Consider the following 26,796-nt stretch of genomic DNA (forward strand, 5'->3'; position numbering starts at 1 on the left):
ACACCTACCAATACCTTTGCCCCAGTCCCCAGGACCCTGTCATCCTCGCCCACAGCCCATACCTTATAACAGCCGTCTCTCTGATCAGATTACACTCACTTTATGGGCGCTTCCCCAATCACACCTATTTTTTCTGGGTGGTGCCATCCTTAATTATGTGGTACCCATCCACTCATGACCATGGTCCCCTCAGCTAATACCATTTTTTTCTTTTTTTGCATGCTCACTAACTCAAATAGGGGCAATGCCATCATTTCTAGACACAGCATCTTCAGGATAAAGTTATTGGACTGTCCCAGCAAATGAGGGATAGTTGGCATCTATGCCTTACGTGGCCAGAGTACCAGTGCCTCTTAGAAACATCCTACTGGTTTTATTATTATTTCCTATAATGCAACTACTTTTCCTGGCTGAAAATTGTGATGGATGACAAAGCTAAGCAACATATACCAAGAAAAGGAATTCTGAGGTCCAACCTTTACTTAGGCCTTAATTGTTCAAATATGAGGCATAAATGTTTAATGAATGTAAACACTCTAGCATGTAATTGTGACATATGTTAACCCTAGACAGCACTTAACAAAAATGCAAGCTAAGCACCCTACTGTGTACACAATTCAGCAGTTGTTTACTACAATGCAACATGCAAATAGACTCCTTAATAGAAATAAAACAGTCCTTAAAGTGAATCTTTCCGATGCTTAAAATTCACTTATAGTGGTATCTACATAATTCACCACATCAGCAGTTTTTAATGCATTTCCTCTTTTACAAACTGTGCAGCCTATATAGACTAAAACCTGCTGATATTACTATGCAAATTTGAATTACTCCTGAAACGTCTGTAGCTAAGCCCTCATGACCTATCGGAGGTACTTGACAACTGAAGTTGGGAACCACTGCCCAAGGCCTTGTATTGCCTGCCTCCTTCCCCAACATGTTGGGGTTGAGGAGGCAAAAGGTTGAAGAGACAGCACTCCCATCCTAGGTCTGTACACCTAGAAACAATGACTAGAAGAGTACGGTAAACTGTGTATTTTTTTTTGGTTGAAAATTGTACCATGTATTTTCTCAAACTGGGCAGAGGCAGCAACAGAGACGTTGCAACCAGATCAGACTGTCAGGAAGAGCCTTAGTCTGGATCCTTTCATTAAATATGGGAATGCATTATGCACTTGTCAAAATGATGTATGCCACCCTTAACAATCCTGCTGCCCTGGGCCATGGCCTACGCTGGCTATGCAGAAATACAGCCTTGGCCGCTGTATATCTATGAGCACTCAAAACATCTATTCTGCCCAAACGGAAGTATGCACAATTGTTTTGGCCACTTGGGAACAGTATGCATAATATAGCAGTTTGTGCATGCCTTTATATCGAATGGAGCAATCCATCCCGCGTAGTATTTATAGATGTTTGCATGGGCTGCTGCAACACATGCCGCCATTCATATGACGTAGTTGTGTAGCTTAGACACACTATTAGATCTATTTATAAATGCTTTTGCGCAAATTTAACCTAGGGTTCGTAGATTTTTCATTTGCATTCAACTAGATATCCAACTAGACTCTTGGGTGAATAATGAAATAAAGGTGGTCTGGTGCGCTAAGCAAATATGGTGCTAAAAAACATAAATGTGATGCCAATGATCTTAACAATAGTGTTTAAGCAATCAATAATATGAAAAAACCAATTAAATAAATTGCAAAAATGTATAATTTGACAAATGAGAGTCCACAGTGCAAAATCCGTGTTATGAATACAAATATAAAGTGTGACGAGACCCTTGCTCACTCACTTCCGCTCTCCCGACACTCCTCTGTTTCTAGTGAGTCAGCTTGCAGATCGCAACGTCTGATGGTTCGGTCAACCAAGGCTCCGGGATCCGAACTACAGCTATGTGCCATACGGGATCCATTAGAACAAACACCAAGCAGGCTGTATGTAAGTTCAAACAGGAAGACAATTTATTGGAAGCACACAGCACACTTTTATACAGAATTTGGAACATCCTGCCCCCAACAATCGCTTTCCCATTGGTCAATTGCACAGTACATACCGTTCTCCTTCAGGTCCTCCTTAGCCATGCAAATGAGGACTTGAAAATGAGTCAGCAGGGATTGGTCCTATAGCTTGAGTAGAAGGACTGTTATGTGTAATGAGACAGAAGCCCCCAGGGGACAATCAATGTACACAATAGCCAGACACAGAACAATGGGAGGTCATCAGTACTCAGCATGAGACAGGGCAATCCACATTCCCTCTCAATACACAAACAAAAGGAAAGCCTCTCTGACACTGAAAGACATGTAACACACACAGCACTCAGAAATCACAGACCTCATGGCAAATGGGAACAAATCTCAATATTTCTACATGGAGACATTGCTGACAAATATGAAGCAATCCAAACCGTCACCCATCTGTCCTTAAATTCCAGTGACGGTGAACACCGTCACATAAAGTCAATGTGCAGATTCCAGTGATAAATAAATCCAAAAGTTGATGGTCCAATTGGTGCACAGTTACACACATAGGGTTCCCACCACATTCAGGATTAGCCTCTTACCAGCTGATTAGGAATAAATGGCGGAATATGTTAACACCTTGAGATGATAGCACCCTGGCACCATGGAGGAAAGGTAACACTCTTATGTACCCCTATAGCTGGGAACAGATGCAATAGCCTCTTACCAGATGTAGATATACATTAGCATGTGTAACTCCTATATTTGGGTCCTCCCCATCATGGTTCCAAGGGATGCCGGTATCTTATAAATATTGTCCTCTTCTTAACCTCCCCGCAGATGTACTCATGCAAATATCGGGATGATAGAAAAGGACCAATAGTGCATTATCCTAATTACTTTACTGTTAAAATTAGAGTTGCACTTACATGTATGCAATAGGAAACCGGCTTGTGTCTATCAAATGCTTGCGGCCTCCTGCAGTGCGGACCGCAACTGTAGGGTTTGACGGTGCGGCGCCTCCTCTATGACGCGTTTCCCCCAACAGGACATCAACCGAGAAAGGAGGGTGAATATTGCATAAACATTTTTAATTCAACCACTACGTGTCCAATGTGTTTTGCAAAATAGGGGTGTGGTTTTCAAATGTGCCAAGGCAAACCAATTTCAATTTGGGATGCTTTAATTTTTTTACCCGAAAAATTCTTCAGCTAGACTGTCCCACTAAAAAGCAATTTTTTTGATTGGGCACAAATTGAGAGCTTGTATATACGTACACCGAGTTTTGTATGCATTATTACAACCCTCTAAGGGCATGCCCTTGCTGTGACCTCTAAATCAATTACCTAGTAAATAAACTAACATTAATCACCCTAAATAGCCTTTAATTATATCTTTCGTAACCAATATTTGGCTATTTACAGAACTGCAATGTATTGGAAGTCTGGTTAGTAGAATGAATAAGGTCATTTACAGAACAGCAGACCTCTTATATAAATGCTGGAGGAAGGCAAACAGACCAGATTTTACCATTCATTTAAAGGACACCTGTCATGGGTAAAATATGGGGGCTGCCATGGCGGATAACCTTCTGAAAATGCAGATTGTCATAGACCTAGAAAAAATAGTTTAGCATATTCATTGAAAGACAGTCAAATGTCTTTGCTCCAGGTCTTCAATACTTTCTGATGGTTTCAGGAAACAAATATAAGAACCACGCAATTAACATTTTTAGAGGAAGAGGTCAATGGCAGCCTATCCTATTTCTCCTATGACAGGCTTCCCTTTAATATATTCCACTGGAACATGGATAACTGTGATATGACTGGTGGTATTGGTCATACGGACACTATGCAATGCAAAGATGTATGATGTGCTGTCATTTATAGTAACCAGTTGGGTTTGAGTGTTTTTTAGCCTCTAAAGAAAAGTGGTTGTTTGCCATGGGCTGCTGCTCATCATTGATCCATATGGATACTTCTTATCTGACCATTTACTATTAGAAAAGACCATTATCAGGACAGTACAGAAAAGGTTTTGAATCTATGACTTATCTAAGGCCATCCTCAGAAAATATTTAAACCTCTTTTGGCCATACCTTTCCAATGGGTCACAGGAGCGCACTTGGTTTTCCACTCCTGTGATCCAATTTTAGCCAACAGCAAGTTAAAGCCCGCTGTTGACTGACATCAGAGAGCCAGTCCAGGCTCTGCAGGAATCCTAACGATATTGTCGGGATCCGCCCGGATGCCTGACCGGTAGCTGGCTCAGCCTCTCAAGGCACCACTGAGTGCCCCTGCCAGCCATTCTTGCCCCTACCACAGTCCAGCACTTTAGGGAGCGATGGAGGGGAAAAGCAGAGAGCAGTGATTGACAGTCACTGCTCTCTTCTCAGAGTAGACCCAAGAACTGAGCAATCAGTGGCCTTTGATTGCTCAGTTTTTGATGTAGAGCTTGCAGAGGGTAGCTAAAGCATCGGATTGATGCTGCAGCCATCTAGGTAAGTATGTACTGTAGCACTTAGGCCTGCAGGGGTCCTAATTTATTTATTTTTATTGGCTTACTACCATTTGAAACCACCCCACAAGGAGAAAGCAATATTTCAGAAGGGGCCAAGATCATTAGATGCCATCTAGACCCTGCAGACAGCATTCCAGCATGTATGTGCTTCGGCTCTAAGCTACCTAATCTAGCTCGGTATACCCACTGGCCCTAGCTTCAGGGCCATACACTTCATTCAAAAATGTCCTGTTCTCAGCTCATTAATTTTAATGGCAGAGGACTATGTGAAGTCTCAGCAGTGCCGAGACTGACAGCTTATTATTGTTTGGGATGTGCTGCCATAGAAACTAAGAATTAAATATGTATTTATAGTACCGACTTCTCTCAATACATCTGTCGGATTAGGACTCGAACATTTCTCACTCATTGACTTTTCCATGGTAATTAATGAATTGAGGGGCACGAATCACAAAGTAGCCCCATTTTGTACGAGGAAGTCATGTGACCCCTTTCCTGTAGAACATCTTAAACCAATCAAATTAAAAAACAGTATATATTTAGAATAGGTGAGTTGCCTGAAGATATAGTTGACTTGGAACCCTCAAGAAAAATAATTGTACCCTCATGAAAGGGAGTCTTTGGTGTATATTTAAAGCATGGTTCACACAACCAATGATTTCCCGCACAGGGAGACAGAATTCCATCAATACAGCCTTGTGAAAAAAAAAGCAAATGTATAAACAGCTACATGGCAATGCTGTCCGTGCATTTATTTCCAATGTATCGGTGATTTGGGAAATGTCTCAGTGCTCATCAGGTTATCACAAGCTTCCATTCCTCTAGGAACGCGGAGTTGATTACTAGGTTGTCTGTTTGGAAGCATGTCCTCATAGCTGACAGCTCTGGATTCCGAATTCTGCGGCCGCAGTAAATTACGTATCTCAATAGTTCCTGGTACACGGGAGAGATTTCAAACAGGGTTCAGCGAGAACCAGACAGGCGTACAATATGGAGGCTTGAGGTGTCAGCCTCACCACTACCAAGGTGCACAGCTCTAGGAAGGGTGAGCAACCGGTACATTTAGAGAAAGTGATGCTGTCAGTACAAACTCAATATTTTTTTTTTCATACATGAACTGAACCCTTTACAATCTTGCAAAAAGAAATATAATAATATATTAACTGCTGACCATGGGGCCATTTAAACTCCTACGGGCCTAGGTGGCACTTAAGCCATGAGCCCCCAGCATTAGTGGGTATTATGGTCGCCTTTCACAGTGAGGAATCTGGCTTAGCGTTCATAATTTCTCACGTTTGCATGGATTTTGCTTGGGATCTCCTGTTCTTTCTTTAAGCCTCGGTTCACATTTATGCGAGTGCGGGAAGGCTGCGAATCCGCAGCCTGTTCCCGCATCGCACACGCACCCCTGGCAGTTCACACTGCCATATGCGATATGCTGGGGGTGTCAATGAAATCTTAACGACACCCCCAGTTTGATCGCATATCGCAGTGCGATCGTGCAGTTCGCACAGGATCGGATCGCACAAGTGTGAACCGCTGTGCGATCCGATCCTGATGCGGCTAGAAAAAAGGGTCCCTGTGCGTGTTTGGAGCGGCTGCGGTGCGAATTTAGCCATACAAACTGTATGGCTAAACTCGCACCGCACAGCCGATCGCATGTAATGTCAGAGCAGTGCGCTCCGACATTACATGCGAACCCCGCACACGCACAAGTGTGAACCGGGGCTTAATCCTGAAGTATACTGGCGAGTTATTAAGATTAGCCAAAAAGTACGTGAAGCATGTGGTAGGGTCAACACCAGGGCTGCTGTTAGAAATCGCAGGGCCCCGTACAGACTACCTGGCAGGGCCCCCCCAAGAAAATATTAAGGATATATTTAGCTAAAATTACAGCAAAATCACTATTATCAGACACAAATATAACATCGCTCGCATAATTCCTGCTAAATCTAAAAAAATAAAAAAAAAAAAAAAAAAAACTAACTATGTTAAATAAAAAAGAAGATGAGATGAGAAAAATATACAGGCTGGGCAGTTGGAGCTCAGTGATCAGAGAGACAGAGACAGAGAAACAAAGTTACAATTTACAAATAAACTCCTGAGCAGAGATAACATTAGAGCCAGTGCTGGGAGGGGGGCCCACACAAGGGAGGGGGATTAGTGAGGGACGACTGTCTCTTTCTCAACAGATAAAAGCTGATAGCAGGGAGAGGGACAGATCAGATTCAGGTGCTGGAGAAAGATTTCTGTATTTGTTGTCCATCACTAATCCCCCTCTCTGTGTGGGCCCCCCTGTGTGCTCGGGCCCCCTACAAGAGGGCTGGTGGTCCCCCCTATCAGCGGTCCTGGTCAACACCATTGCAGGCAGAGATTGATGTAAATGCTGTCTGTATGCTTAAAAAAACACAGTGGTTTTCTTGATTTTCATAAAAAAAATAAAATACTTGGTTGTAATGAAACTTTTGTAATCCCTCATTAAAATATAGTCCATTACCCCAGCACATGGAATACGAGATAAGACTGTCTTCACAAATTCATTGGAAAAGGATTCCCAGTCCATCACCCAAACCTCATTTTCTTTCACAGGAACATAATTGGACCACTGGTTTTCAGTATAAAAAGGGTCTGCTCTCATCAAATCTTATGAAGTGCCTGTCTTAGAATATAGTGTAAAAATAAATAAATAAAATAAAATTTAAAAAAAGAAAGAGGGGAGAGGGTTAATGAGAAAAAAAAACGGCATGGAATTTGCATATGTGGTCATTATTTGGTGGTGAAAAGCTTTCTCACCCCTCAATACGACATTTGCAGCATTGACCTCATGTACTCAGATAAAAATATACCATGTATTGCTAATATGGCACAAGAGGGAAATTAAATTTGACAGGGATAGGTGTGGAATTTTTTACATTTTGCCCAAAGTTAAAATTTAAAGGAATGAGTTTCGCAGCTCTATCCAAACAGCAAAAAATAAATAAAAAATACGATATAGGCTATTTTTTTTTAAATGTAAAATTTTAAAGTTACAATTTAACCACTTAAGCCCCGGAAGATTTTACCCGCTTCCTGACCAGGACCTATTTTGCGATTCGGCACTGCGTGAATTTAACGGACAATTGCGCGGTCGTGCGACGCTGTACCTAAACGAATTTGACGTCCTTTTTTTCCCCACAAACAGAGCTTTCTTTTTATGGTATTTGATCACTGGTGCGATTTTTTGATCATGCGCTATAAACAAAAAAGAGCTTCAATTTTGTAAAAATAACAATATTTTTCCCTTTTTTTTTTATATGAAATTCCCCCCAAAAAAATGTAAAAATCAAATTTTTTTAACATTTTAGGCCAATTTGTTTTATGCTACATATTTTTGGTAAAAAAAAAAAAAAAAAAATCGCAAAAAGCGTATTTTGATTGGTTTGCGCAAAAGGTTTTGCGTTTACTAACTATGGGAAAGATTTATGTCATTTTTGTTGTTTTTTTTTTTTAACGCGTAATCTGCGATTTTTTTTGCGGGACTGCGACATTGCGGCGGACAGATCGGACCCTTGACTGACATTTTTTGACACTTTTGGGGGTACCAGTGACATTACTACAGTAATCAGTGCTATACATATGCACTGTTACTGTAAAAATGACACTGGCAGTGAAGGGGTTAACTTTTTTTGAGAGGGAGGGGTTAAGTGTGTCCCTAGGGGCGTGCTTCTAACTGTGATTGGTTGTGGCTTGAGGTGTAAGAACAGAGATCAACGGTCCTACATAACAGAACCGTATGATCACTATTCTTACACAGGGGAGAATGACAGGCGACTTTGTTTACATTAGCCGCCTGCCTTTCTCCCGGTGTAACGGACGATCGCGAGTGCCCGGCGGACATCGGGTCCGCCGGGCACACGCGGGGGGGGGGGTCCGTGACCGAGCGGGAGTGCGCATCCGGCGGCGCGAGCTCCCCAGAGCCTCACAGGGTAGTAACGTACCCCTACGTCACTTTGCCTGTGAGGGGCTGACTGGCACCGTATATAGTCGGGCGGCAGTCGGCAAGTGGTTAAAGAATGAAAATTTCGCAGCTCTATCAAAACAGCAAAAAGTTAAATTAAGAAATAGGTCTTTTTTTTTTTTACTTAAAAGTTACAATTTAAAGATTTAAAGGCTGAAAATGTTGTGGGCCTATGAAAACAAAAAAAATTTAAATATAGGCCATTTTTTTTTCCCCCCCGAGAGTAGAGGAGGACAAATCAATCCACCCGCATGTTAATGATATTCTCATGAACATCTAAATTGGCTCGAAATAAGATGTTAGTACGGAGTTGGAAGCACCGCCCACCGGCGGCAGAAACAATGAGAAGGTCACACTGCTGATTCTCCACTTGTACGTTACATGAAATACGATGGGCTAACAATGTCACCTGAGTCCCAGAGAAACCAAAGCAGCTGGAGGTCCTTTCAACCCACTGGCCTCTACTCTAAAACTGAAACATCCGTTGTTGGTGACATTATCCTTTAAGGCCTACACACATCAAATGATTACTTTAATTGCACCAAGAAATTTCAAGTTACTACCGTTATAGGATATATATATCACGTATGTCCCTCAGGACTTGAAAGAATGTGGTTCTTGCAGAATGTCATGGCAGTATATTCCCCACCAGAATACACCTGACAGATATCTCCTTCTTCTGTCAAAATCTATCACAACAATGATGATACTACAATGAAGTTATTTGAGATCAAGACGTTCGGTGACAACAGAGCTGCTTTAAAATGTATTTATTGTGGTAAAACACCCCATCCGTTAGATAAATTAGTATTTATGATCGCAGCTTTAAGCCTCGTACACACGCAACGAATTTCCGCCGACCGGTCGTCCGTCTTTTGTCCAGAGTGGTGTCTGTTGGTTGGAATGTGCCTAGACTGCACACATTTTCCCGTACGACAGAATTCTACTTCAGAAGTGATGTCATGTGTTGGATTGCTTTGTATGTGTTCTTTCATCTCTGAGCATGCCTAGTCTTGCTCATAAGTTTTTTCCCCATCGAAATCTGTACTAATGAGATGAAAATCGGACGTGTTTTGATGGTCGACAAAAATTTTATAGTCTGCACACCAGGATTTTTTCGGTCGAAAAGTCGGAGTTGGTTGTCGGAAGCACCATACTAACAAGCCGAAAATCGGGAGATCGGTCGTCGGACGAAAATTCCCGGCCAAATTTCGACTCGTGTGTACGAGGCTTTAGACTCTCCTAGGTTATGCTACTCTAATATTGACCTGAGGGCTTCTTGCATAGCCTGGATCACAGTTCCATTGTAATCTTAAACACCCCAAAAAATGATGCTGATTCATACTGTACACAATATAGAACCTTCACTGAAAAATCATTACTTATTATAAATAATTTTACTATGGTATAAGAACTATTAAAAGACTCATCACAATTTACGGATTCCAAGACCTTGTAATTTGTACAGACACGGGCCAAAGTCAGAAAACTGGTGCATAGCTAAATTTGGGTGGTTGCCTCTAATGGCACTTTTCCACTGCAAGTACCGGCTCGGCTCTACTCTGCCCTGCTTGGCCCGGTTTTCCTCTGCTGGTACCGCATGGTACGGTGTTGGAACGGTTCGGTACGGTACAGTATGGTTTGCTTTTCCACTAAAGTAGTACTAAAGTTAAGTGGGTGGGATAACAACGATTCTCTGACCAATCAGTGGCTAGTAGTGACTGCATGCAAAGGATTGTGGGATATGGTACCTCTTGGAACCACAATCGAGGTGGTACTGTTTTTGAGAGCCGTACCGTTTGGTTCCATGCAGTGGAAAATAGCCGCCGTACCGTACCGAACCGTTCCTACACCATACCATGCGGTACCAGCAGTGGAAAATCATAAAAGTGAGCCGAACCGTTCGGTTCCATGCAGTGGAAAAGCGCCGCCGTACCGTACCGTACCGAACCTTTCCTACACCATACCATGCGGTACCAGCAGTGGAAAAGCACAAAAGTGAGCTGAACCATTCGGTTCCATGCAGTGGAAAAGCGCCATAAGTCAGTCAAGTTATGTCTTTTACTGCCTAGCCCAGCCATTCTCAACCGGGGCTCGGAGAAACCCTAAGGTTCCTCCAGAGATTGCTAAGAGTTCCTTTAGCTGTGGCTGATCGACCTCTCATCTGATGGTGCCTGCAGAGTTTTGGGACCATTGCTATTTCAAAGAGCCGGTGGCATGACACCATTCTTCCCACTAGGCACCAATGTAAGGAGATATTCTTCCCCCTGACACCAATGTAAGTCTTTTGATAGACTACCAGGTAAATGTTCTATCCACTAACTACCAATATAAGGAGACTAGCAATATAAGGGAGATATTCTTCCCACTGATCAGAAATGAAAGGAGCATTCGTCCCACTAGCCACCAATGCAAGAAGCATTCTTCCCACTGACCACCAATAAAGTGAAACGTTCTACCCACTAACCACCAATATAAGGACACATTCTTCCCACTGACCACAAATGTAAGGAAACATTCTTTCAACTGACCACTAATGTAAGGAGCATTCTTCCCAATTTTGTTTATTAAAAGTCTTGCAATCAATAAGCATAAAATCAATATACATAAATAAATATATACATATTTACATGAAAAGGGGGGAAAAAAAAAATACATAGCAAATTCTGCTCTCAAATAAAGACTGCCTTTACAGCAAAAACAAAACTCACATCATGAAACACATCATTACCGGAAAAAATTATCTTAATAAGACTCACACCACCACACCAGACATCAAACCTGCGAGGTCAAGAAACAAAACCACTCCCATTATGCATGCAGCCCTTCTTCAAAAATGAAGATATTAACTAACAAAAGCTAAGGGCGTGAAAGAAATAGCATAGGAAAAAAGCTTTTCACCCAGAGATGGACAGTTCACCAAAAGCAGGTCTGATATTCCTCCACGCCCTTATCCAGACCGCTCGAGGCTCCCTGCCCTTCTCAAGACCCCGAATCTTCCCAACCTCACCCAGAATATCGTACACCACCACCTCGACAGGGAGGACTTTCTTCCGCAGGGTAATCTGGCACCGTGCATTCCACGTGAAGTAACGGACAACTATACTAACTAGAAAAAATGTATCCAAATCAAAATCCCAGCGAGTCGGGAATGCCCCGTACACCCACTCCGCATAACTCATGCGATAGAGAAAGGGGATGCCTAGAGCCCTCCCCACCCTTTTATACACCTCTATGTTAAAGGGACACTGGAGCAAAAAGTGGTCCATAGACTCCACTTTACCAACACACTCCGCTCTAGGACAATCCCGATCATCCACAGGGCGATGCTTCAGGTTCCCTCTCACATAGAGCCTTCCATGGAAAGCGAGCCAGGCTTGATCCCTAAACTTCAAAGGGATTCTTCCTAAGTTAATTAAACGCAACCCCTCCCTCATTACGGGGCCTGGGCAATCCCTTAAGGTCAGCGACACACTGAAAGCAGAGCCCAAAATCCTCTTCTCCAGAAGCTTTCTGGGGAGGGACTTGATATCCCCCACTGTCACCTGCCACTGCCTAAGTATTTTCAGACACGGGGCAACATAAGCCGGAAGCTTGCCATGTCGGACTCTCAGACTTTTCACTGGCCCGCCATCTTCCCAGCATCGCAGAAAAGGCCTAAACCAAGATTGAAAAATACCCACCCATCCCGGCGGGGTCTCTGCTAACATATTACCAAGATTATACTTTAAAAAAAGCAGAGAAAAGAAAACTATAGGGTTGACCATTCCTAGACCACCCTCCCGCCTGGACAGGTAAGTTACATTGCGTTTGATCAGGTTCAGCCTATTTCCCCATAACAGTTGGAAAAAGCAGCTGTACACCCTTGCATAGAGAGATTCTGGCAAGATACAGACAAAGCTGACATATAAAAAGATTGGGATCAGGTAAGTTTTAATCAAGTCAACCCTTTCCCTCAAGGAAAGTTTCCATTTCTTCCAGCTTGCCACCTTGGCATTGGCATTCAACAACCTGCTTTCCCAATTTCGATGACCATAGTCACCAGGACCAAATTTGATGCCCAACACTTTAATTTCCTGCTGGGGCTCTGGGAAGGCATCCGGAAGTTCGAAGCTTTCACCCTCCTCACCCATCCAGAAAACTTCACTCTTTTCATGATTGATTTTAGAGCCAGAAGCCTCAGTGTACTGCTCTATCACAGAGACCACCTCCTGCGCCTCCTCCATCCCAGAGATAATAACAGACACATCATCGGCATAGGCCACGACCTTCAAAGGTGGCACACCAGCAATGCCCAAAGGCACCCCACACAACGATCCACTCTCTAACCTTCTTATGAAGGGGTCGATTGCGAATACATATAGCAGGGGGCTCAAAGGACACCCCTGGCGCACACCAGAGCCAACCTCAAAAGGCCGTCCAACCCAACCATTAACAAGTGGGAAGCTCTCAGCCCCTTTATACAATGTTTTCAGCCAATCAATAAACCTCCCCTGCAGGCCGTATCTACCAAGTAGCAAATACAGGTACTCATGATTGACTCGATCAAAAGCCTTCGCCTGATCCAATGCCAGCAAGTACTTTCTCCATTCAGCAGCCCTGCATCGCTCCAAAGCCTCCCGGACAGCTAAAATTGCTGAAAAGGTACTTCTGCCCTGGACCGAGCAGTGCTGATGATTGGACAACAAATCGCCTGCTACTGACGACAAGCGCCAAAAAAGAATCTTCGCCAAGATCTTTCTATCAACATTGAGAAGACTGATGGGGCGCCAGTTCTCAATTATTGAGGGGTCTTTACCTTTTGACAGAAGAATCACAGCGGATTGCCTCATGGAGGGAGGGAGAGAACCCTCTTCTAAACAGCTGTTATAAACCTCCGCTAAAAAGGGAGCCAGAATGGACTTAAAACACTTGTAAAATTCAGCTGTCAACCCATCTGGCCCAGGCGACTTTTTGGTAGCCAGCTTCTCTATAGCACGAACTACCTCATCCGCTGAAATTGGTTCCGTCAAATCCATCAAAGGCAATGTATCATTTCCCAATCCTGGAGTAGAATCCAGAAAGCTTTCCATCCTGTCCCGACTAAGGTCCTTTCTTCCCAGAAGGTCTGCGTAATATGACCTGAAGATCTCCAGGATCCCTGATCTGGACTTCACCAGGGAACCCGTACTATCCCTCAGACCTATGACCGTCTTAACTGCTATGCCTTGCTTACAGTTCTGGTAAGGATCAGGCGAGTGATATTTCCCATAATCTCTCTCCAGAACCAAAGAGGCATGCCGGTCGTATTGACACTTCCTAAGAAGAAGCTTTACCTCCGAGATCTCCCCTGGATCTCCTCCATACGAGACAAGACGATCAAGCTTCCTCCGCAAATGCTGGTAGGCAATATACATACCAAGCTGCTTCTTCTTACTTATGGCCTTGAAAAGTCCAATCGCCCTTTGTTTCACAAGCTCCCACCACTCTGACTTACTGCTGCAAAAGTCCAGAATAGAAACCTGTGCCTGAAAAAAATCCTCAAAGGATTGTCTTACCTCTACATCTTCCAGGAGAGCCGAATTCAGTTTCCAGGTACCCCTTCCCCTGGGTGGAGTTTCCGAGGCATTCAGAGTCACAGACAGCATACAGTGGTCAGAGAACTCCACCGCCCTCAACTCAGGAGCCGAGAAAGCAGAGTTCTCCTTTAAAAAAAACCTATCTATCCTACTCTGACTATTCCCTCTCTGAAATGTGAATCCCGTGCTGCCAGGGCAGTGCTTAATGTGCACATCTACCAGGCCTGCTTGTCTAACCATATCTCTAAGAAAAACGCTATCATAACCCAGCCTGTCTATGGAGACCCTCCTGTCTTCAGGCCTAATTATGGTGTTAAAGTCACCTCCAAAGACAACCTGCTGGGATGTAAAAAGGAAGGGCTTGATCTTTGTGAGGAGGCATTTCCTGTCCCATTTTGACTGCGGTCCATAGATATTGATCAGGCGCAGGTCCTGCCCCCTAACAGAGACGTCTAAGACCATGCATCTCCCCATTTCTACCTCAATTATCCGCCGGCACGTTACCATATCGGTTTTAAAAAGAACCGCTACTCCGCTGCAAGGCTCAGCCGCAAGAGACCAAAAGGAGGGACCGCATCTCCACTCCCTTTTTGCTAGATGGACATCGGCCAAAGTATTGAGCCAGGTCTCTTGCAAAAATAAAATCTCAGCATCAAACTCACTGAGCAAAAATAAGGCAATATCACGAGCTCTTGCAGATTTCACGCTGGCGACATTAATGGTCGCCACCTTTATCAGAGCGGGCACTGCCATCAGGATGATTGGGGTAGTCGTTTCTTAACCTCCACCACACTCTCATCACCCGAGACAGCTCTCTTTACACTATGTGACTCCCCCTCATCCATAGATGATAAACAAATAGATAAATCCGACACCAACTCCTCCCCTGATAAAACCGAAAATGTGTTGCCAAGAGGAACCCCTCCTGGCTCTAACTGTAAGGAAGAAACGACCACTTTACTGGTCTTCCTCTTCTTCTTTTTCTTCCTCTTTGTCCTCTCCCACCCCTCCTCATCCGAATCCTCCACAACAGAGGGTGAGACATGGAACATGGACACCCCTCCCTCAACCCCATCGACCCCACCACCATCCAGCACCCCTGCACCCTCTTGGCCGCGTTTGCGGTGTCGAGAGACAGGGACTGGAGGTGGAGTAGGCCGAGGGGGAAGATCCACTATACCCGCCCCCCCAGCAGCTTCCGCTAGTCTGGAGGATCTACGCACAGTAGATGTAGGAACAACCACAGGAGGGACAGACTCAGGGACCACATCACCAGGGGAAACAAAATCTGACACAACAGACACAGGAAGGACAGACTCAGGGACCACATCACCAGGGGAAACAGAATCTGACACAACAGACACAGGAGGGGCAGCAACAATTTCCTCTCTAACTTCAGCTGCTTCATCTTCTTTATCAAGCCTCTGCAGCTCAGTCTCCAATCCTGGCAAGTTATGCAGTGCCTCTGGGCACTGGCTATATGGATGACCCAGCTGCTGGCACAAATTGCACCGAATCTGGGTGCATTCTCTGGCCAAATGGCCTAAATCCTGGCACAGTGAGCACTTCTTGTGGGTGCAGGACGATGCAAAGTGGCCTTTATCACCACATTTATTGCACACCTTAGGCTGACCTTGGTAGAAAATGGTCAGCCTATCCCTACCCAGAAAGGCTGAGCAGGGAAGGTGCTGAACTACATCGCCCAGCACCCCCAATTTTAGTGACACTGTCCAGGCCCCTGTCCATATCCCATGCTCATCAAGGACCTTCCGCAGTGGAGTGAGGACCTCGCCATATCGGCGTAGCCATACTAATAAATCAGCCTCTGGTATGGATTCGTTACGCACCAAAATGGTCACTGATTTTATCAGAGGCTGTCTTGAAATCACTTTTGGCACCAAACCACTCCACTGCTGAAGGCCCTTGCACCTCCTAAATCTCTCCCAGAAGAGATCCAAACTTTCAGGTTTTACAAACGACAAATCAAATTCATAACTTCCCACCGGGCAAATCAAAGCAAAAATATCACAGACTTTAAACCCCATTTCCAAAATCAACTCAGCCACCCTCCCCCTTACTGGTGGAGTTCCATCCCCCACCCACCTCAACTGTACCACATTCCTCCTCCTATACCCACCAAACCTCCCTGAATTTTGACCAATAACAGAATTCCCACCACCCACCCTGGTGTGACTCCCCAAAGCTGAAGCATAGCTTCCAACATTCCTCCCAGCAGAAAATCCTTCAGTTTTTTTTAAATTATCTGACACACACTTAGCAGATAACGATTGCACAGATTCGGGATTGATCTGTGCAATCGAATCTTTCCTCTGCTGAGCAGGAGGAGAAATGTCATTTTTATTTTTCCCAGCATTACTAACCCCTTCACCACCACCCACCACATTCATTGCTTTAACATTAATGTCATTTTTTATACTTGCTGGGATATTTATTATTGCTGTTGTCTTCACAGCAGAATCCATAGCTGCTGCACTGGTAAAAACTCCAGCTGTCATCTCCTCTTCCACTAGGACAGGGTTTTCAGCTGTGGAAATAGCATTCTGTTTTAACACAGCAGCAGGTAAAGCATTGCAGGATATTTCCATTGCTACTTCAATTCCACTTCCAGAACCATGTTGATCCCCTCCCCCATCAGCACTCAGCTGGTCAATCAGCACTGGAAGACTGGGAGGCTCAGGTGAACATGAAGCAGGCTCTTTGGAGCTGGCAGCCATTTTGCTTGCCGTGGGACTACTGGTCTCAGCCAGACCAGCAAAATCCATGCCTGGGGTGTTTAATGCAGGTCCATCCACATTCATCTGATGGTCCGGGGATTCCACGGTCAGGGATTTTCCTTGCATGTCTGTCGGTTTCTCCACAGCGGTAACTCCCATAGGTAGCTGTATGCAGAGCTCCTTCTCACCTGGGACACCATCCACTACAGCAGATGGGGCAGACATGTTGGATGGCAGCATGGTGTACTGGGATTTCTCCACCATTACTGGCTTTGCTGGCCTGTATCTCCTCTGCCCATCCTCAGGGATTTCTGATGGATCATCAGAAAAGACAAACTTGTCTGCTTTCAGGGGTGACTCCATCTGCTGGATGAATGTCAGGGATCCATGTCCACTCTCAACCCCCTGGCTGGTTGCCGCTGGTGATTCCCAGTTCTGGCATGGGGGGAGAGGTGCAGAGGCAGATGGAGCCTGGTCATCCATTAACTGAGCCTGCTGATCCACAGAACTTGCTGATGCTTGGCTGGTAAAACGCCTCTCATTGTCAAACTTTTCTTTAAATGCTCCACTTCTATCTTTCAGCCTTTCCAATAATAAAGATTGTTCCTTTACCTTTTCTTCCAATTCCTGTAACTCAGGCTTCATGGCTGTGCGATTTTTACTCCAGGCCTGGAAATACTTGGTTTTGAAGGATTTGTGTTCAGCCTTCAAAACTTTAAGTTTTTCTTCCGCTCTCCCAATCGCCCTAAAACGATTGATAACCTTCTGGCTGAAGACATCCGCATTCTCACCAGGGCCTGGACCCACAGACAGGTCCTCCACCTCCTCCTCACTAGGCCCTGTGTCATCAGGGGGATCCCTCCCAGGGCCTCCCCCAGGATCAGGCATTGTTCCTGGGCCAAGCTAGCAAGCAAGGCCCAGGCTTGAAAAAAGGCTGGATCTCACAGAGAGCTCCTTGGGTGTGTCCTCCTCCTTCTTCCCACTGACCACTAATGTAAGGACACATTCTTCCCACTGACCACAAATTTAAGGACACATTCTTCCCACTGACCACAAATGTAAGGATACATTCTTCCCACTGACCAGCAATGTAAAAAGCATTCTACTCACTGACCACCAACGTAGGGACTCGTTATACCCACTGACCACCAACATAGGGAAACATTCTACCCACTGGCAAGCAAACTAAGAAGATAATCTTCCCATTGACAAGCAATGTAAGGAGACAAACTTCCCACTGACCAGCAATGTAAGGAGACATTCTTCCCCCTGACACCAATGTAAGAGGCATTCTTCCCACAGACTAGCAAGTAAATGTTCTATCCACTAACCACCAATATAAGGAGACATTTTTCCCACTGACCAGCAATGTAAGGAGTCCTTGTTCCCACTGATCAGAAATGTAAGAAGCATTCTTCCCACTGACCACCAATAAAGTGAAATGTTCTACCCACTAACCACCAATGAAAGGACACAATCTTCCCACTGACCACTAATGTAAGGAGCATTCTTCCCACTAACCACTAATGTAAGGACACAATCTTCCCACTGACCACTAATGTAAGGACACAATCTTCCCACTGACCACTAATGTAAGGACACAATCTTCCCACTGACCACTAATGTAAGGACACAATCTTCCCACTGACCACCAATGTAAGGAGACATTCTTCCCACTGACCACAAATGTAAGGAGACATTCTTTCCACTGACCACAAATGGTAAGGAGACATTCTTTCCACTGACCACAAATGTAACGGAGCATTCATCTCACTATCCACCAATGTAAGAAGTATTCTACTCACTGACCACCAACATAGGGACACCTTATACCCACTGACCACCAACATAGGGACACCTTATACCCACTGACCACCAACATAGGGACACCTTATACCCACTGACCACCAACATAGGGACACCTTATACCCACTGACCACCAACATAGGGACACCTTATACCCACTGACCAGCAATCTAAAAAGACAATCTTCGCATTGACCAGCAATGTAAGGAGACAATCTTCCCACTGGACTACCAATGTAAGGGGCATTCTTCCATTGATCCTCAATGACACGTTTTTGCTTGGGTTCCCCTAGACCTGAACATTTATTTTAAGGGTTCCTCTGGGGTAAACCGGTTGAAAAAGGTTGGTCTAGCCTCAACTGGAGAAAGGAACACAAAATCTGCTATGGGCAACAGTTTTCTTGTAACACATTTACATACATCAGCCTCTTTGGATGATGTATGAAAATGTTCGAATGTTGCTTTAGCTAAAAAGATACGAATGCTCAACAAAATATCTTCTACAATATATTACTATTTTATTTGTCAGAAAAATACAAAGTTTTAATACAAAAAGGTTAAAATGACACTTAACAATATTATTATTCTCTAAAAATAATTCATACACAGCCACTACTTAAAGTGGAACTTCACTCTCCCAATCAACATGGATTTTTTTTAATCCGCATGTTGCTATCATTAGCAAATAAATAAAGTACATCATATTACTTAGTTTAAACATTTGTTTTTCACATTTCTTCAGTTACTTTGTGGTTTCTTGCCTAGGCAAATGATGTCATACATCCCAGGAGGCTTCAGGAGAGGAGGAGGGGTCAGCTAAGCACACTCTCCTGCATGCATGGTTGAGCTATGGGTAGATAGATTCCAGGAAGTAGATACTACATGAACCATTTGCCCTTACTCAAGATGGCCAAAGGCAGAAATGCTAGGGGGGGGGGGGTTCCACAGAGATTATTTGTTTTTCACATTTCTTCAGTTACTTCCTGGTTTCTTGCCTAGGCAAATGATGTCATACATCCCAGGAGTCTTCGGGGGAGGAAGAGGGATTTTTGCAGCTAAGCACACTCTACTGCATGCATGGTTGAGCTATGGGTAGATAGATTCCAGGAAGCAAATATTACATGAACCATTTGCCCTTACTCAAGATGGCCATGGGCAGAAATGCTAGGGGGGGGGGGGGGGTTCACAGTGATTTCTCAACAAAATAAACCATAGAGACATGGGTGGATGGGGGAGTTTGCTTTGAATAATAAAAATTGATTAAATATTGTTTTTGATTTGTGGTGCTCAGATGCAGTGAAGATCAGATCCGCTTTAATTACCCCTTTATTTTTTATTAAATTGTTTCCTACTTTGTTTATCTGGCTCCTTATAGCATGAGGTCTGGAACCTCTCACCCCCCCCCCCCCTCACTTCCATTTGATCGGAAATGGCAGCGCAGGTTAGTATGCACATTATAAATCCCATAGTCCTTGGTTCATCTTGGGAGTGAGCAAGATGGTGGCTACACTCCTACATACAGTGGGACCATAAAGAATGAAGGTAGCCACCCTCTAACACAGGGGTGGGGAACCTACGGCCCGGGGGCCATATGCGGCCCTCAAAGTCATTTGGTCCGGCCCCCCGTGCAGTTGAGCCTGTGTCTCTCAGCTGATCTGTCAGAACGGAGACAATGCTTCCTGTATAGTTCCGGCTCTGTTCTGACAGTCGAGTGAGTCACAGGCGGAGTGATATCAAATGCACTCCGCCTGTGACCAATACAGGAAACATCGTCTCTTCCTCCAGCGCGGCTTGGCTGCTAACCAGCATTTCGCGCCAGCAGCACACACAGCAGTACCAGCAGTACCAGCCAGAGCCAGCAGTACCAGTCAGAGCCAGCAGTACCAGTCAGAACCAGCAGTACCAGCCAGAACCAGCAGTACCAGCCAGAACCAGCAGTACATTACCAGCCAGCAGTACCAGTCTGAGCCAGCAGTACCCACAGCACAGTACCAGCCAGCAGTACCAGTCTGAGCCAGCAGTACCGGCCAGCAGTACCAGCCAGCAGTACCTACAGCACAGTACCAGCCTAAATCAGCCGTACCCGCAGCAGTACCAGCCTGAGCCAGCAGTACCCTCAGCACAGAACCAGCCAGCAGTACCAGCCTGAACCAGCAGTACCCACAGCAGTACCAGCCAGCTGTATCCACCAGCAGTACCAGCCAGCTGTACCAACCAGCAGTACCAGCCAGCTGTACCCACCAGCAGTTCTTTTCAAATCTTACCACCACAAAGAGTCGACTGCGCTCCAGACTGACCGAAGCAAACCTGGAAAACCAGTTGCGAGTAGCAACATCATCAATACCAGCTAACATCACACACCTCACCAAAGAGAAGCAGTTGCAGCCATCACATTAGGGGTGGGTTAATTAAATGTTTAAACCAAATATAACAGGCACATTTTTAAGTTGATAATTTTGTACGGCCCCCGAATGATTTTATAAATACCCAAATGGCCCTTGGCAGTAAAAAGGTTCCCCACCCCTGATATAACAGGAGGTCAGATCACAACAGTATAAAAAAGGAATCTGGAGATTTCGAGGAGGCTGAGAACAGTAGGAGGGACTTATTTTAGTTAGGAATGTACACTTGAATGGAATTGTTTTAACTGGAGTTTCGTGTAACTTCAAGGATTAACCAGCAGTACCCCAGAGCAACCAATAATCAATCATCGCTCCTTGTCCGGACTAATATAATAAGATGGGCACTGGAATAATTCTGCTCAGGTCACATTAGTGTATTGTATTCAGATCAGCGGAAGTCAAACTGTGATGGGTCACTATGGCTTACGGCACTTGGCCCATCTCTCATTTTCAATGTGATTTTAATAAACCTTCTCTATATATCTCTCTTCCGTACGAGCTGCCCCCATTACCAAGCTGAAAAATAACGGATCTCCCACCATCCGCTCGATGGAATGTGGCATTAGGAACACAAGCAGCTCCCACCATGCACAAAAAAAAAGAATGTTGACAATGGACTTTCTGTTAATCTGGCCCGCTAATTATCCTGGCACGAGTCCCACACGGAGCATTTCAAATATTTTCAATGTCCGTGCCTACTGCAGAGTGGTGAGACTCCCAATCCCCTGTCTTTTCCGTAAATCACAGGCACAAACAGAAATTGTTTTTCGTTCCACCAAAGGGAGAAGAAGCCACAGAAAGGAAACACAAGGACGAATTAGTTCAGCTGGCTTCAGTTGGTTTGTTAAGAGTTCCTTTGCAGCAGATGGTGGAAGGGTTAAGGCTTGGGATCTAATGGAAGAGGGTGGTTTACAAAGGAACAAGATAAACATGATTAACCTTCGGCCTTTAGTAAGACTACAAGACCCAGCACCCCTTGCTAGCTATTGCTAAACCAAGTTAGAACGCAACTAGATGGTTCATCAGTTGGGGATAGAACCACCAATGGTTGGGGGTAGAACCACAAATGGTTGGGGGTAGAACCACAAACGATTGGGGGTAGAACCACAAACGATTGGGGGTAGAACCACAAACGATTGGGGTAGAAACACAAACGGTTGGGGGTAGAAACACAAATGGTTGGGGGTAGAACAACAAATGGTTGGGGGTAGAACAACAAATGGTTGGGGGTAGAACAACAAATGGTTGGGGGTAGAACCACAAATGGTTAGGGGTAGAACCACAAATGGTTAGGGATAGAACCACAAATGGTTAGGGGTAGAACCACAAATGGTTAGGGGTAGAACCACAAATGGTTAGGGGTAGAACGACAAATGGTTGGGGGTAGAACCACAAATGGTTGGGGGTAGAACCATAAATGGTTGGGGTAGAACCACAAATGGTTAGGGGTAGAACCACAAATGGTTAGGGGTAGAACCACCAATGGTTGGGGGTAGAACCACAAATGGTTAGGGGTAGAACCACAAATGGTTGGGGGTAGAACCCCAAATGGTTGGGGTGGAACCACAAATGCCAGCATAACCAGCCAAGGTGTCGTGTAAGCGATTCACTACTCGGCATCTACAGTGGAACTACAAATCTTTGCATGACCTGTCAATGTTTAACATTATCAAGGCTGAAGAAGAAGACATTTCCACCTTATTCGCATGTTAGGAAACGATGACCAAGGAACTACAAATCACAGCGGACGTTGGGGAAAAAGATCAAAGGCTGGTCATGTGATGGGTAAAACGTGCAGAGGAACTACAAAACCCAACATGCCTTGGCATGCTGTGATTAGTTGCTCCACCACAGCTACCAAGCTCCATGCTACCTTGGATTCAAGGATTAACCAACATTAACGTTCCACTAGGACGCTTCCAGTGCGCTCGTATTAGTGCTTCATTACAGTCTCTCTGCAAAGTACAGGTGGCAGTTTGTTCCCTATACCAGAAGAGGGTGTGTTTGCATACATTAAGAGGTCTGCTACAGCAACCCCCCCCCCCAGCACCACCACCCCCTCCCCCCCCCACCACCACCCCCTCCCTTCCATACATCCAAACCAAAACATCTCACGCCGAGGCTGTACTGCTTATCAAACGCATCATAGCCAAACCTGCTAACAACCCCCAGCAACTGCTCACCCGTAACCCACCACAGCTGGGTAACCCTAACCTGCCCTGCAACCATACCACCATAGCCCCACATCCATCCCCTGTGCTCATAAAGAGGTCAGGGCTCCGCTACATCCATCGCCCCGGCATTCCTGTCATTGTCCAGGCAAAATGCAGAGACATGACAATCCCATTGTCTTCAGCAGGACCTGTTCACGCCAACACATTGGGGGGGCTACAAAACGTCCTGCTGCTGCATTCTGCCTGCGCTGACCCCCATTTAGCCATTCCGGTCTTCTTTCACAAAACACAACTTCTCCACAATTCTATGTCAACACATCGCACTATAATGTGTGCGGAACGCTGGAAATGAGCCCGTAGGATGACTTGTGGCTATGAATCCTATGGAGGTACGACACAGATACACTGCGTGCTCCTCGCCCATCCACTGTTTACAAGACTTACAGTATACATGTGTGGGTATATATATATATATATATATATATATATACACACACACATATACATACACGCACATACACATATATATATATATATATATATATATATATATATATATATATAAAGATGAAGGCATCTCTATTTTATGCGTGTTTGTGACATCACATGTAGTGTATATACATGGCCACATGTCTTTAGATGCCTCTATAAGTGTATATACACACACACGATACATATACTGTATTCTATACCTCCTATATATATATACTGTATTCTATACCTCCTATACATATACTGTATTCAATACATCCAATGCATATTTTGTATTGTATACCTTCTATACATATACTGTATTATATATTACCTATACATAGATTGTACATATACAGTATTCTATACCCCTATACTGTATTATTTTACCCCTATAGAAATATACTGTATTCTATACCTATATATATATATATATATATATATATATATATATATATATATATGCACACACTGTATTTTAAACCCTTATATATACATATATTCTACTCTATTCCACCTATATACATATACTGTATTCTATGTCCCCCATATATACATATATTGCATTTTATATCCCCTATATTGCATTCTATACCCCCCATATATGCATTTACTGTATACTATACCTCTATGTATACATATATAGTATTCTACTCCCCAGATATACATATATTGTATTGTATATGCCTATGTATACATATACAGTATTCTATACCCCCCCCCCATTATACATACATTGTATTTTAAACCCCCTTTAAATGCATATACTGTATACTATACCTCTATGTATACATATATAGTATTCTACACCCCAGATATACATATATTGTATTGTATATGCTTATGTATACATATACTGTATTCTATACCCCTCAATTACAGTATACATATATTGTATTTTTTACCCACTATATTGCATTCTATACTCCCCTATATATGCATATACTATATACTATACCTATATGTATACATATATAGTATTCTACACCCCAGATATACATATATTGTATTGTATTGTATATGCTTATATATACACATATACTGTATTCTATACCCCCATTATACATATATTGTATTTTATAACCCCTATATTGTATTGTATACCCCCCATATACATATACTGTATTCTCAACCCCTATATGTATATATTTATACATACATATATTGCAATCTCAACCCCCTATATATTATATTCTACACTCCTATATATACATATAGTGTATACTACACCCCTTATGTATACTTATAGTGTATTCTATATGCTCATATATAGATTTAGTATATTCTCTAACTCCTGCATTGTATTCTATACCCATATATATATATATATATATATATATATATATATATATATATATATATATATATATGTCCTGTATACAGATGGTGAGAGTCAGCCCCCCTCTCTCTCTCTCTCTCTCTATATATATATATATACACAGTATATATGTCCTGTATACAGATGGTGGGGTCAGCCCCCTCTCTCTCTCTCTCTATATATATATATATATATATATATATATATATATATACACAGTATATATGTCCTATATACAGATGGTAAGAGTCAGCCCCCTCTCTCTCTCTATATATATATATATATATATATACACACACACAGTATATATATGTCCTGTATACAGATGATGAGAGTCAGCCCCCTCTCTCTCTCTCGCTCTATATATATATACTGTATGTCCTATATAGAGATGGTGAGGTCAGCCCCCCTCTATATATATATATATATATATATATATCTATATATATACAGTATATATGTCCTGTATACAGATGATGAGAGTCAGCCCCCCCTCTCTCTCTCTATATATATATACTGTATGTCCTGTATAGAGATGGTGAGGTCAGCCCCCCTCTATATATATATATACAGTATATATATGTCCTGTATAGAGATGATGATGAGAGATCAGCCCCCTTCTCTCTCTCTCTCTATATATATATATATATATATATACACACATGTCCTGTATAGAGTCAGCCCCCCTCTCTCTCCCAGTAATGATGGAGATGGTAGATTGGACTCACGGTCATAGTTGGAGACATTGGCCCCCGATAATCCGATGACAGCCAGTAGGAGGCAGATGGCCGGTAGGTACATGTCGGTAGGTGTGCAGACAATAGTCCGGTACGATCCTCGGTGATAAGTGAAGTCAATGCTCAGTGATCAGACTGTGGTTGGTTGGGGGGGATCGGCCAGCTTCTCCCCGGGGAAGACTCGCACTGCATTCAGAAGAAATAGAAGAATGACAATGGGGGGGGGGGAAGAGCTGATTATTCCAGGGAGGAGGAGATCGGAAAGGATCGGAGGAGATCGGAGGGGATCGGGTTCTCCCCTATCAGGACACAGCTGAACTAGTGACAGAGCAGATATGATGCAGCAGTAGAGGGAATTAAATAGGGGAGCAGGACTGGACCATGAGAGCGGGGGGGAGCGGAGGATGCGGGCTCAGGGATGGTGCACGGCTCTCCTCCGATCTGCCTCCTGCCCCCCTCTAAGGTGGGGATTGGTGGTGCGGTCCGCTCTGATCCCCCTGAGATGTGGAGGGGAGGGAAGGAGGGGGGGGAGTCGATGTAAGGAAGAATAGGGGGGGGGGATTTTTTTTCTGTGTCTCTGGAAAGTGGATCAGATGTAATTCAGTGCTGGAACAGCTGTGCAGACATCACCCTGTGTGTGTATTCCCTGCAGGGGCATCTACACCTGTCTCATACAGCAGAGACACCAGAGGGCACCTGTGATTGGCTCATTAGTATCACACCTCTAGAAATAGAATGTCAGCTCTACGTCCCAGGTACTCCCAGGTTGGGTGATTGGGGACGTCACGTCACCCGCCTCATCTGCATAAATACGGCTTTGTAAAAGCTCTACCTTTGTTAGCCTTTATCCAGCCCTTGGGGCACTATACCTCCAACATGACACCAATGATGGGGCACTATACCTCCAACATGACACCAATGATGGGGCACTATACCTCCAACATGACACCAATGATGGGGCACTATACCTCCAATATGACACCAACAATGGGGCACTATACCTCCAACATGACACCAATGATGGGGCACTATACCTCCAATATGACACCAACAATGGGGCACTATACCTCCAATATGACACCAACAATGGGGCACTATTCCTCCAACATGAC

General features: G+C 44.0%; 1 protein-coding gene across 2 annotated transcripts in view; it reads right to left on the reverse strand.

Moving 5' to 3' along the window:
* Window positions 1–26,117, reverse strand: part of CADM3 (cell adhesion molecule 3) — a 715,770-nt gene extending 689,653 nt beyond the window's left edge. Inside the window, exon 1 of one of the 2 annotated variants that reach the window (XM_082275533.1) lies at window positions 25,676–26,117. In XM_082275533.1, coding sequence (XP_082131659.1) covers window positions 25,676–25,748 — 73 coding nt within the window. In that variant the 5' untranslated portion in view covers window positions 25,749–26,117. The remainder of the gene's footprint in view (window positions 1–25,675) is intronic. The other variant, XM_082275534.1, reaches the window with a different exon arrangement.
* Window positions 26,118–26,796: the final 679 nt, after the last annotated feature.

The sequence above is a fragment of the Pelophylax lessonae genome (genome assembly GCF_965119305.1).
Source record: "Pelophylax lessonae genome assembly, chromosome: 13".
NCBI lineage: Eukaryota > Metazoa > Chordata > Amphibia > Anura > Ranidae > Pelophylax > Pelophylax lessonae.